The sequence below is a fragment of the Salvelinus alpinus genome, chromosome 39, assembly GCF_045679555.1.
Source record: "Salvelinus alpinus chromosome 39, SLU_Salpinus.1, whole genome shotgun sequence".
Taxonomy (NCBI): Eukaryota; Metazoa; Chordata; class Actinopteri; order Salmoniformes; family Salmonidae; genus Salvelinus; species Salvelinus alpinus.
Genome location: NC_092124.1, coordinates 4,514,759 through 4,529,098, shown reverse-complemented (window position 1 = coordinate 4,529,098; position 14,340 = coordinate 4,514,759). Strand labels below are relative to the sequence as shown.

The following is a 14,340-nucleotide window of genomic DNA, read 5'->3' as shown; positions in this document are numbered from 1 at the left end:
GTACACGATATCAGTCACTCGCTTTATCAATAAGTGCATGGAGGACGTCGTTCCCACAGTGACCGAACGTACATACCCCAACCAGAAGCCATGGATTACAGGGAACATTCTTAATGAGCTAAAGCTAAACGATAGAGCTGCCGCTTTCAAGGAGCGGGACTCTAACGCAGAAGCTTATAAGAAATCCCACTATGCCCTCCGACGAACCATCAAACAGGCAAAGCTTCAATACATGACTAAGATAGAATCGTACATTGTCGTACATACACGCTCATTGGATGTGGCAGGGCTTGCAAACTATTACAGACTACAAAGGGAAGCACAGCCGAGAGCTGCCCAGTGACACGAGCCTACCAGATGAGTTAAATAACTTCTATGCTCGCTTCGCGGCAAGTAACACTGAAACATGTATGAGAGCACCAGCTGTTCCGAACGACTGTATGATCAAGCTCTCCGCAGCCGATGTGAGTAAGACCTTTAAACAGGTCAACATTCACAAGGCCGCAGGGCCAAACGGATTACCAGGACGTGTACTCTGAGCATGCGCTGACCAACTGGCAGGTGTCTTTACTGACATTTTCAAGCTCTCCCTGTCTGAGTCTGTAATACCAACATGTTTCAAGCAGACCACCATAGTCCCTGTGCCCAAGAACACTAAGGTAACGTGCCTAAATGACTACCGACCCGTATCACTCACGTCTGTAGCCATGAAATGCTTTGAAAGGCTGGTCATGGCTCACATCAACACCATTATCCCAGAAACCCTAGACCAACTCCAATTTGCATACCGCACCAACAGATCCACAGATGATGCAGTCTCTATTGCACTCCACACTGCCCTTTCTCACCTGTACAAAAGGAACACATATGTGAGAATGCTATTCATTGACTACAGCTCAGCGTTCAACACCATAGTGCCCTCAAAGCTCATCACTAAGCTAAGGACCCTGGGACTAAACACCTCCCTCTGCAACTGGATCCTGGACTTTCTGACGGGCAGCCTACAGGAAAAGGAGGAGTGAGCATGCCTCCATTCTCATCGACAGGGCTGTAGTGGAACAGGTTGAGAGCTTCAAGTTCCTTGGCATCACCAACAAACTAATATGGTCCAATCACACCAAGACAATCGTGAAGGGGGCACGACAAAACCTATTCCCCCTCAGGAGGCTGAAAAGATTTGGCATGGGTCCTCATATCCTCAAACGGTTTTACAGCTTCGCCATTGAGAGCATCCTGACGGATTGCATCACTGCCTGGTATGGCAACTGCTCGGCCTCCGACCGCAACGCACTGCAGAGGGTAGTGCGTACGGCCCAGTACATCACCGGGGCCAAGCTTCCTGCCATCCAGGACCTCTATACCAGGCGGTGTCAGAGGAAGGCCCTACAAATTGTCAAAGACTCCAGCCACCCTAGTCATAGCCTGTTTTCTCTGTTACCACACGACAAGCGGTACTGGAGCGCCAAGTCTAGGTCCAAGAGGCTTCTAAACAGCTTCTACCCCCAAGACTCCTGAACAGCTAATCAAATGGCTACCCAGACTATTTGCATTGCCCCCCCCCTTCTACGCTGCTGCAACTCTGTTATTATCTATGCATATACACTTTAATAACTCTACCTACATGTACATATTACCTCATTTACATCGACACCGGTGCCCCCGCACATTGACTCTGTACCGGTACCCCCTGTATATAGCCCCCACATTGACTCTGTACCGGTACCCACCGTATATAGCCCCTCTAGTGTTATTTACTGCTGCTCTTTCATTATTTGTTATTCTTGTCTCTTTCATTTTTTTAGGTATTTTCTTTAAACTGCATTGTTGGTTAAGGGCTTGTAAGTAAGCATTTCACTGTTGTGTTCGGCGTATGTGACAAATACAATTTGATTTGATTCTTCTTTTAAATTTTTTTTGAAATAAGCTTTTTGTGCGTATGGAACATTTCTGGGAACTATTATTTCAGCTCATGAAACATTGGACGAACACTTTACATGTTGCGTTTATATTTTTGCTCAGTATAAGTTTGTGCTCCTTTAAAGTGTACCTTTGATTTGAGGCCATTTCATATGTTTGTCTGTGCCATTATTGATATTATTTGTTGGTATCTAAGTAGGCTTGTCTGTGTAGATATTGATTATGTTACTGAGATCATTTTTCATATTGTAGTTACTATTGAGTTTTGAGTATATTTGGATGTATGTGCTTTTGACTAGTGCCTGTATAATTGGCCAAGTTAATTGCCTTACAATGCTGTCCCTGGAGAGCTGTAGGTTTTCAATCCAGTTGTAACTAACCTGATTCATTTGATCAACCAGCTAATTATTAAAATCAGGTGCGCTAGATTAGGGTTGGAGCGAAAATCTACGGGACGGTAGCTCTCCAGGAATTAGGGAAAGAACCCTGCCTTACATTGATATGTAAGGTGATTCTATTGTTGATTCCTAGAGAAAAGCATACTTATCCTAGCAATGTTCTTTAGTCTATTAATAAACGGGGAATTAGCCCTTTTGAAGTGTATCTCCAACTCTTATTGATACATCACCACGGTAGTCCACACCCAAACCACCAGCAGCAACGTGAACACCTTATACAGTTTCATTACCAATCAGCCCAAAACTGTTTTCAGATCAGTGAAGATGAACAAGAGGAGGTGAGTCAAGGAAGCCACTTTAGACTATTGAGATGCGCCCGGAGTGTCTCACTCACATGAAGGAGTCATCCGAGGGCCGGGGCCAGGCCACGTAGCATATGGTCCGGCGGGGCAGGATACGGATGGTGGAGTTGAAGCAGAGGGGGAAGGCCAGCACCACGGCCAGCGCCCAGATACACACGATCACCACCTTGGTGGCTGTGGCTGACAGCCGGGGCTTCAGCGGGTGGATGATGGCCATGTACCTGCAGGGATGTCAAATCAAATGAAATCAATCTTTATTTAATAGCACATTTCAGACATGAATGCGACGCAATGTGCTTCACAGGAAAAAAACATAAATAAAAAAACAATAAGTAGAAACAGAAATATTTACTACACAACAAACATAAGAGTATAAAAAACGAAAGAACAACAATTAAAACTGAAAGACTAAAAAAGCACCCTAAGGAAAAGCAAAACTAAAAAAGGTGTGTTTTAAGATCTATTTTAAATATGTTCACAGTTTCGGCCCCTCAGGTTGTCTGGCAGGCTTTTCCAGAGGCTGGGGGCACAGTAACTAAAGGCTGCCTCTCCATGCCTCTTGGTCCTAGGCTTTGGGATAGTTAAAAGGCCAGAGGACCTGAGGGACCTCCTGAGTACATAACTCAAAAGCATGTCTGACATGTATTGGGGTGCACAATTGGGGATTGATTTAAAAACCAATAGAATCTTAAAATGTATTGTTAAATGCACAGGCAGCCAGCGCCGAGACTTTAAAACAGGTGTCATGTGTGCTCTCTGCTTGGCCGTGTTGCTGCATTCTGTATGTTTTGCAGTTGGCCAATGGCTTTCTTGGGTAGACCAGACAGGAGAGCATTACAGTAGTAAAGTCTGCTGTAATAAAAGCATGGATGAGTCTCTCTGTATCAGCCTGAGATAGAAATGGCCGCAACTTGGCAATGTTCCTCAGGTGGTAAAAGCTATTTTGGTCACATTCCTAATGTGTGACTTGAGTTCAGAATCTAAAATGACACCTATGTTTTTTTAGCTAGTGTTTTATCTTATTTGACAGTGAATTCAAATATTAATATGGATATTAAAATATGAATTAAATATATATAGATTCTGTGTGCTTTGGCTCCAATTACAAGTACCTCGGTCTTGTCTTGATTTAGCTGGGGGGGAAGTTGTGAGCCTTCCAAGTATTTAAATCACTAATACAGTCTAATAATTTATCTGTGGAGCTAAAATGCTCTGGTGACACAGAAATGTAAAGCTGTGTATTGTTTGCGTGGTTGTGAAAATCAATGTTGTGCGTTCTGATAACGCTGCCAAGGGGAAACATATATATATATATGAACGGAACAGTACTGAACCCAAAATCGAACCTTGTGGAACGCCACATAGGATATGACATTTCTCTGAGTGGTTCACTCTCGACCGGATAAATAGGTACTAAACCAATTTAGAACTAGAGGGAAGAGACCAACCCACCTCTCCAGTGTGTCCAGAAGGACATTATCATGCAGCACTTAAATCAAAGAGTACATGGACAGAAGGCTGTTCAGCATCTGTGTTGGCTCTACGATCATTTAACACTTTAACTCAGGCTGTCCCTGTGCTTTGGCGGGCAAGACAACCAGATAGGATATCAAAAATACAGTTGCCACTTAAAAAAAGAATTTAGCTGTTTAAAAAAACCATTTCTGGAAGGGTGGAGATTGGCCAAAAAATTGCTAAGAGCTGAAGAATCTAGATTACTTTTCTTCAGAAGGGGTTTCACCATGGCAGTTGTTAGTGCAGTGGGGAAAGTGCCTGTGAAATAGGGAGTGATTAACCATGTAAAATAACTCCATAGTGCCTTTGCGTGTTAGGCTAGGGCACATACCATCACACTTCTCATCAGGTCTTGCTTGACTGATTCCCAGCCTAATGTTTGTTATCTTATCTCTGAAATATGCCACAAACTCATCACATTTAGATGTGGAGGAAAGTTCATATAGGTTTATGGGGGTAGGATTTATCCGGCCATCAGTGGTCAAGAATAGCACTAGCACTATTGAATAATTGTAACGAACGTCGTCGAGAGAAGGAGAAGAGGACCAAGGTGCAGCGTGGTAAGTGTTCATGTTTTAATCAATCAACTGAACACTGAACAAAACAACAAAAATGACAAACGAACAGTTCTATAAGGTGACGACACACACTAACCAGAAAATAACTACCCACAAATACAGGTGGGAACAGGCTACCTAAGTATGGTTCTCAATCAGAGACAACGATAGACAGCTGCCTCTGATTGGGAACCATACCAGGCCAAACACATAGAAATACAAAACAAGGACAACATAGAACACCAGACATAGAATGTCCACCCAAACTCACGCCCTGACCAACCAAAATAGAGACATAAAAAGGATCTCTAAGGTCAGGCCGTGACAGTACCCCCCACCAAAGGTGCGGACTCCTGCCGCAAAACCTGAACCTATAGGGGAGGGTCTGGGTGGGCATTTCACCGCGGTGGCGGCTCTGGCGCGGGACGTGGACCCCGCTCCACCTTAGTCTTGGCCCACTTACTGCCCACACCGCCGACCCTGGACCGGGGACCCTCGCAGCGGGCCCCGGACAGGAGGGAGACTCTGGCTGCTCCGGACAGGAGGGAGACTCTGGCTGCTCCAGACAGGAGGGAGACTCTGGCTGCTTCAGACAGGAGGGAGACTCTGGCTGCTCCAGAAAGGAGGGAGACTCTGGCTGCTCCGGACAGGAGGGAGACTCTGGCTGCTCCGGACAGGAGGGAGACTCTGGCTGCTCCGGACAGGAGGGAGACTCTGGCTGCTACGGACAGGAGGGCGTCGCTGGAGGCTCCGGACTAGAAGGCATTGCTGGAGGCTCCGGACTGACGTTCTTCGTTGGAGGCCTCGTGCCACAACTCCTCACTGGAGGTTTCGTGCCACGGATCCTCACTGGAGGCTTCGTGCCACGGATCATCACTGGAGGCTTCGTGCCACGGATCATCACTGGAGGCTTCGTGCCACGGATCATCACTGGAGGCTTCGTGCCACGGATCATCACTGGAGGCTTCGTGCCACGGATCATCACTGGAGGCTTCGTGCCACGGATCATCACTGGAGGCTTCGTGCCACGGATCATCACAGGAGGCTTCGTGCCATGGATCATCACTGGAGGCTTCGTGCCCTGGATCATCACAGGAGGCTTCGTGCCCTGGATCATCACAGGAGGCTTCGTGCCATGGATCATCACAGGAGGCTTCGTGCCTTGGATCATCACTGGAGGCTTCTTGCCATGGATCATCACTGGAGGCTTCATGCCATGGATCATTACTGGAGGCTTCTTGCCATGGATCACCTCACTGGAGCTATGGCATCAAGTTATCAACTAAATCATCACAAGAGGAAGGCAGAATAGGTGCTGGTGTATTGTTCATACACTCAATAAAATCTGTAGCAACTTCAGAGGTAAGATAGTGTTTCTTAATAATGCGTTCAGTGTTACCCAGAGTATGGCCGCAGTTACGGGTGGGCCCAGTAACATGTTGGATAAAGTTCATAGGGCTCAAAAGATTAATAAATTCAATGGCCTTAGAGTCAGTTTCTTTGTCAACATGAATATTAAAATCGCCCAACACAATGATTTTATCATAGTTCTCAAGAACAACAGTCAATTGTTCAGAGAAATCAGTTTAAAAAAAGTGTGACAGTGCTTTGGTGGCCTAAACAGGGTTATAGCCAACACTGGTGACTGACATTTAAACAGTATAGCATGATGAAATGAAATGTCCTTACAGATGAGAGCATTAGTAAAAATGGAGGCTGTCCCCCCCAGCTGTAGTCCGGGGGAGGCTTCAACAAGAGCGGCACTACAGTCTGAAGACAGCCATGTTTCAGTGAAAAATATGCAATCAACTTTGCGCTCATCAATGAGTGTGGGCCACTCTGCCCCTGGGGCATCTGCCTCGAGGTAACCAATAGAATAACAACCAAATTATTAACGTTACAACCACGTTTTTCTCCAATCTATCAGAATGGTAAGACATGACAATTTGTATAAACTCACTAAAAGGCGGCTTTAAAAGAACATGAATTAGGTTACTCACAATAACCATAGTGCCATTTCTACAGGAGTTGATATGCTTTCCAAGTCCTCTGTTGCTTATTCTGACAGGGAGAACTGGAGCACTACCAGACCCTGTCCGTCAATCTCTAAAACAGTTCAAGAGGTCAGTCAGGGGGTGAAAGCAAAGATGGTGGATAAATGATGTCTTACTCAAGCCGTTTACCATTAAAAAACATTGTCACAGTGTCACGAATCCCGCCGAGGATGGTGCCTCTTCCTGTTCGGGCGGCGCTCGGCGGTCGTCGTCACCGGCCTACTAGCTGCCATCGATTCTATTCTTTTTGTTTCTGTTAGTTTGGGCTGATTGGGTACACCTGTTTTGAGTTTAGTTTTGTGGGTAGGCTATTTAAGGGCAGTAAGCCCGCTGGCTTTTGTGCGGGCTTGTTTTCTGTTATTTGGTGTTGGATTGTATTGTTGGATTTATGAATTTTTCTGGACAGTTTAGTCCTGTGTTTTGGACTCGTATTTTCATGCGCCCGTGTGTTTAGGGCATGATCATTTTTCCTTGTCTACTGGAAAATAAATCCACGTTCTTGAATCCCTGCTCTCTGCGCTTGACTCCTCCACCCAGTACTCCTAGCAGCTCTGACACACAGTTCCGGTCTACTTAAAGGGTGGCTCTCCCATAGACACCAATGCGATCGCCTCCTGGGTCTGGTCTACTTAGGTCATTGACTGTATATGAACCAGAAAAAAGGACCCAGTGAGATGTCTCGCTTCCTCTTCCATCTCCGGTGAAAGGTTATTAGGCCAAAGTTCAAAGGTCATGGTTGATTTGGTATTTTGTTCCTCCATACACTGCTTGCTTGAGAGGTTAGACTTTTTTATTTTGAGTAGTGCTTATGCCCTGACTAAGGTTAACGCATACAATTTAGTGTGCAGGACCCACTGGGAACACACTGGTTGAATCAACGTAATTTCCACATAATTTCTATGAAATTACATTGAACCAACGTGGAATAGACATTGAATGTACATCTGTACCCAGTGGGAAATGTCTTGTTGTACAACTGCATTTTTTCCCGAACGTGAATAAAACAAGCGCCTCTTGACAAAAGCCAGAGGGCAGGTTGAAATAGTACGATGTCAAATCAAACAGTAAATAAAATACCAATCTTCTCTGGAGCGGCCACCGCTAGGATAGTGATGTGGGTGTCTGTGTCTGTGTCTGTGCCCAACTTCAGATTGCTTTCAGGTACTCATTACAAAGGATGCCCCATGTGGAGCTAGTTATGATTGTTTGACTCTTCCCAGTATGTCTTTAATTGGATTCAACAGTGCTGTTTGTTTGGTTTTCGGTAAACAAAGATTCCATTTCCCCAGAACTTACTGCTAGACTGTCAGGTTTCATCCTGTCATTACCTTACGTCTGTCTGTCTGTCTGTCTGTCTGTCTGTCTGTCTGTCTGTCTGTCTGTCTGTCTGTCTGTCTGTCTGTCTGTCTGTCTGTCTGTCTGTCTGTCTGTGTCTGTCTGTCTGTCTGTCTGTCTGTCTGTCTGTCTGTCTGTGTGTGTCACTTTTCTGACCTTGGGTGGGTATTATCTATGTTGCCTGTTTCTATGTGGGGTTTTCTAGTTTGGCCTGATATGGTTCTCAATCAGAGGCAGCTGTCATTCATTGTCTCTGATTGGGAACCATATTTAGGTAGCCTGTTTTCACTGTTGGTTTGTGGGTGTTTGTTTCCTGTGTCAGTGTTTGTGCCACACGGGACTGTTTCGGGTTTGTTCACGTTTATTGTTTTTGTATTTGTGTTCATGTTCAGTTTTCCCTATTAAAACATGGACACCTACCACGCTGCGTATTGGTCCGATCCTTGCTACACCTCTTCAGAGGAAGAAGAGTACGACAGCCGTTACAGTCTGTCTGTCTGTCTGTCTGTCTGTCTGTCTGTCTCCGTCCGTCCGTCTCCGAGTCTATACCTGTGCTGTGTGTGTTCTGTCTTTGATTGTGTGTATCAGGCCCACAGTAGGCCTATAAGTATTCAGGTCGTGGTCATGCCCATGCAGGTGCAGATTAACTCCTTTGACTAACTTCAAAGTGAGATGAAAAGAGATGTTGGACTGTAGTCCTACTATGCAACACAACTTGTAAAGGTATCAAATTGACCTCCAGACACCTGGGGCCTCATTTATGTTTTGATGTTAAGGTTATAAAACGGTCATAAATAATGCACTGTGCCAAATTATTAGCAGGCTACTGTTATTTGAGTGAATTCTGAAAAAGTGGAACACTTTTTGCATTTCTGTCTTCTTTAATCTCTTCAGACATCTATCCAACACATGCTACGTTGCTGAAATCGTCAGATGTTTCTGTAGAGGTGTGGGCAGAATGTTTAGACTTTTTTAACCTCTACAGGATCGGTGCCCCCCCCCATGGGGCTTAAGCTAACGTAATGTGATTAGCATGAGGTTGTAAGTAACATGAACATTCCTGGACATAAACATACAGTTGAAGTCAGAAGTTTACATACACTTAGGTTGGAGTCATTAAAACTAATTTTTCAACCACTCCACAAATTTCTTGTTAACAAACTATAGGTTTGGCAAGTCGGTTAGGACATCTACTTTGTGCATGACACAAGTAATTTTTCCAACAATTGTTTACAGACAGAGATAATTTCATTTATAACTCACTGTATCACAATTCCAGTGGGCCAGAAGTTTACAAACTAAGTTGACTGTGACTTTAAACAGCTTGGAAAATTCCATTCATAAATCAATTAGGCACATTTGGGCAGTCTTGATTCAACATTTTGAACAGATATGCAATGGTTCATTGGATCAGTCTAAAACTTTGCACATACACTGTGGCCATTTAGTGGACAAAATCTAAATTGTACATGGGATGGAATAATACATTATGGCCTTTCTCTGGCATTTCAAAGATGATGATACATAAAAACAAAACAAATTTTTTTTTTTTCTTTGTATTATCTTTTACCAGATCTAATGTGTTATATTCTCCTACATTCATTTCACATTTCCACTAACTTCAAAGTGTTTCCTTTCAAATGGTATCAATAATATGCATATCCTTGCGTCAGGTCCTGAGCTACAGGCAGTTAGATTTGGGTATGTCATTTTAGGAAAACATTTAAAAAAGGTTCGGATGGGTCGCATGCCTAATCCGCCTATAGCGAGTGGCAAACACGTTCTGGAAGATTGTCTATTGAACAATTTAAAAGTACACGCTGCCTACAGCCCACACTTCTATGCAAAAGACAAATTGTTGTTCAATATTTTGTTTATCCATACATGATTGTGTTTCTATCTCCTGCCTTGGTATAGGCTCTGAGATTAAATTGTATATGTTGTGCTCCTATCGCACAGCCATGCTAAAGCCTACCGTTACGGTCATAGGCCACCGGCCTATTTACTTTTGAGCATGGTTGGCAATTAAATGAGCGATGGATAAATGGTAGCCTAATATTTGTTGTATACAGGGAATAAACCAGTTATGTCAGAAAAGTAGAGACGTGCCCTGTTATGATTTAGGCATATATAATTAAAGCAAATATAGGCTATTAGGCGAGATACTGCTATGTCATTTTCTTACCAAAGCCAAATGCATCTGTTTTATATAGGTCTACATTTTAATGTTTTATTAGCCTACCATTAATTATTATAATTTCCGTGCATCAAACACCTCCATTTCCCCCAAAATAACAATATTTGCTTGCAATACAATTGATCAACCAACATAAGTTCTGAGTATGCATGGTCTTAGATATGCATAGAGATACACACCTTCCCATCAAGTTCAAAATGGATGAATACCAACTTTTGTAGGAAAACTGGCAAAGCAGGGTAAATCAAGTGTGTACTTGCGTGTGTACACGCTTGCTTGCGTTTGCATGTGTGCGCACATGTGCGTGTGTGTATGTGGGGCCGCTTGCTCGCTCGTGTGTGTCTGTGTGTTGGTGTGAGTATAGCGTTCATATAAGCACTCTTGGCACTTAAAGACATTATTTCACTGCAGGTACTCCATTTTAATGATTTAATCAGCACGTCCCTCCATAATGATAGGTTGTGTGCACAGTGGAGCTCATTAGAGGTGATCTGGCTCTTTTATACACCAACTGAGTAATGAAATGCTTGATCAAATCCTCAAGAACCTCAATTGTTTTCTCATTTTGTCTGCATCCCAAATGGCACCCTATTCCTTTTATAGTGCACTACTTTTGCCCAGCACTCATAGAGATCAAAAGTAGTGAAATTAAATAGGGAAAAGGGTAGCCATTTGGGACGCACTTTGTGTTGCAGGATCTTTATTGGTCAGATTAGTGCATTAAAAGCTACATTCAGTTCATTCATTGTCATTTTGACAGAATGTAAGGAGAGGGTTGGTTTCCCATGTCTCTGTGTGTCTGTGCGTTAATAACCTGTACGCATACATAGCATGCATAACAGGCTACTATCATGATGTATGGAAATTATGGCATCTGAGCAACATCAGGTAACTTGTTATACCATTAGGCCTACCTTTTTCTTATTTAATTTAAGGGGGTTGATTATAGAATCAGTACATTGGGATATTATTCATGAAACCGACCTAGCATTAAATACATAAAAATAAATTGACACATTTAATATAGGTCAATACAATGCATTTCACCAAATTTAATAAAATGTTAGAGATTGAAGTTGATGTCTCCAGAGCTCACCTGTCGACTGCTATTGCGCACATTGAATAGATGCTTGAAAACACTGCTGTGACAGGGAAAAAGTTGTGGAACTTGCAGTAGGATTCTCCAAAGTACCAATTGCCGTGAGCAGCGTATATGAAATTAATCAACGTGTTGAACGCGGCCATTAAGGCGTCAGAGAAAGCCAAGTTGAGTAAAAAGTAGTTTGTCACGGTCCGCATCCTCTTGTGCGCTAATACGATCCAAATCACTATCAGGTTCCCAAAAACCGCCACGGCCAGCACAAGGCTGTACGCGACCGACCATAGCACGATGCGCCAAGCCGGTTGTACAAACTGATTTGTAAAGGTCCTAGTTGTGTTTGATCCGTTGTTTGCCGCAGCCATTCCTCTAGTCTCCCTGCCGAGATTTACTTGGATTCAATGCCTGGAGGTGGCATCAGTTGTATTGGCACACAACTCCGCAGCGCACCAAGACGCGCAAATGCTCTGCTCAATACCGTCACGTTCAGTCCCTCTTCATTTATATTGCTGTTCCCGTAAATACAGGGCCAACGCGTTTGGGGGACAGTCGTAACAACATGTCCAGTGACAACTCCAATAAATAATTGACACTTGAGGAGCGCGGAACTTCTGATCCATAGGATAGGCTACTACTTAAATAGGAGACCGATTATATTCGAACAGTTCTTCTTTCTAATAGCATCCTCATTCATTCTCTTGAATGCATCCGAATGAAACTGCGCAACACGTTGAAAACGGCAGATCCTTCAGCTACGCTTCCATACAAACGAGACACAAACATATGGCAAGCATGGAATTTGATGGCGAGTCACTTAGAAATGCCTTAAATAATCCTGATAAACGACATGCACGCATCAGGAACTGATGAAAGTTCTGCCGCATCTGTCGCCTCCATTGACTGAGTCGTTAATTTCACTCGTGGGACATCTCCGTGATCAATGCTACTTTGTCATTGTCACTGCAAGTATTGAACATCTAAGTTTATTGACTAAGTTTATTAAACAGTCATATTTGATAAAGGTGTCTAGTGTCTCCAAAATGCGTTGCTTTTACCCTAAATGACTCTCTTAATTTCCAAGATCGATTTTCAATAGATGGATCTGCCAAGGCCTTACCACCTAAATTAATTTAGTTCCCAATAGACCATATTCTGTCTCTCACTGTTCAAATAAACCTACCATTAAAATTATAGACTGATCATTTCTTTGTCAGTGGGCAAACGTACAAAATCAGCAGGGGATCAAATACTTTTTTCCCTCACTGTATGTCAACCTTTTCTCGGTGGAATGAGTCGTTGATCCTAATGCACTCATTCTAAACAATGAGTCAAACGTTCAGGGTACCAAACCAAGATGTGTCTTTGAAGCTTCAGCTTTGAAGATCATGTTCCGTTGTGACTGATCAACTTGTATCTCATAACGAAAGTCACGTTATCCAAAAACTCCACAGCCCCCCCTCTGTATTCAACAGCATCCAAACCACCGAGCACCCTCAGCAGTATGGAAAGGACAGATTAGGCTTCATCCCAAACGGCTCTGTAATAGTGCCTGTGTGTAGCTGGTGTAGAGGAGTCAGGCACAGGACAGCAGATATGAGTCATACACGTAATTTACTCAAATATTCACAAATACAACACAATAATACGAGCCCACAATAACGGACCGTATTACAAACCAACCGGAGCATGAAGAAAAATAATGTTGAAACATTTTACAAACAGAAATAACCAAACCAACATTTGAATGGTTAAAGACATGCTCCGGTTTGGTTTGTAACTCACAAACAAACATGGGGGAACAGAGGGTTAAATAATGAACAAGTAATTGGGGGGAATGAAACCAGGTGTGTAAGACAAGGACAAAACAAATGGAAAATTAAAAGTGGATCGGCGATGGCTAGAAGGCCGGTGACGTCGACCGCCGAACGCCGCCCGAACAAGGAGAGGGACCGACTTCGGTGGAACTCGTGACAGGCACCCTATTCCCATTCTAGTGCATTACTCTGGTCAAAAGTGGTGCACTATATAGGGAATAGGGTGCTATTTGGGACACATTCAGAGGCAGGTGGGAAAGTGCTTTTTATCCACTGATCTACATGCTCAGTATAAAAAGTAGAAAAGGTGACGCCACACTGATGTTAGGACATTAATGTCCCCGACCACATGTGTTCACTGCTGAGGGAGTCAGGCCAATTAGTTTTCTCTCTCCCCTTCTCCTGGTGGGTTCCCCGAGCAATTATGCACGATTACACCTGATGTGCCCCTTTTAATGAGTCATTTAACAGTCTGCGTTCCTTCCTAGCTGGATTACGTAAGGGGAGCTGTAAGGGACATCTTCTGGTGGTGTGGGAATAGAGTGGGGGTGACTTGCACGCATGCACGTGTAACAGTTTAACTTTAGTCCGTCCCCTCGCCCCGAGAGGGGCGCGAACCAGGGACCCTCTGCACACATCAACAACAGTCACCCACGAAGCATCGTTACCCATCGCTCCACAAAAGCCGCGGCCCTTGCAGAGCAAGGGGAACCACTACTTCAAGGTCTCAAAGCGAGTGACGTCACCGATTGAAACGCTATTAGCGCGCACCACCGCTAACTAGCTAGCCATTTCACATCGGTTACACACACACGCGCGCACACAGGGGCGCCAACATCAGATATTCATTGTCTGCAGGCATCCTTGTCTCTGCAATAACAATGGGAGTCATTGTCACAAAGGCGGAAAGGCAGATAGGAGGAAGCGAGATCAGGTGGGAACATTCTAACCAATGAGAGGGCAGATATGTGTGTGAACAACAGACACAACTCCGATATAAAAAAATTTCTCTCAAAGTTGCCGAGATGCCAAGCGGGTCCACTTATATCAGTGCATTTGTAACAGCCTACAGATTCCGAAACTTCTATTCGA

General features: G+C 43.9%; 1 protein-coding gene across 1 annotated transcript in view; it reads right to left on the bottom strand.

The window, feature by feature from the left end:
• Positions 1-12,304, bottom strand: part of LOC139566837 (neuromedin-K receptor-like) — a 29,230-nt gene extending 16,926 nt beyond the window's left edge. The window contains exons 1-2 of the mRNA XM_071388156.1: positions 11,432-12,304; positions 2,710-2,898 (exon numbers count right to left, since the gene is read on the bottom strand). Of these exons, the coding sequence (XP_071244257.1) occupies positions 2,710-2,898; positions 11,432-11,799 (557 nt within the window). The 5' untranslated portion in view covers positions 11,800-12,304. The remainder of the gene's footprint in view (positions 1-2,709; positions 2,899-11,431) is intronic.
• Positions 12,305-14,340: the final 2,036 nt, after the last annotated feature.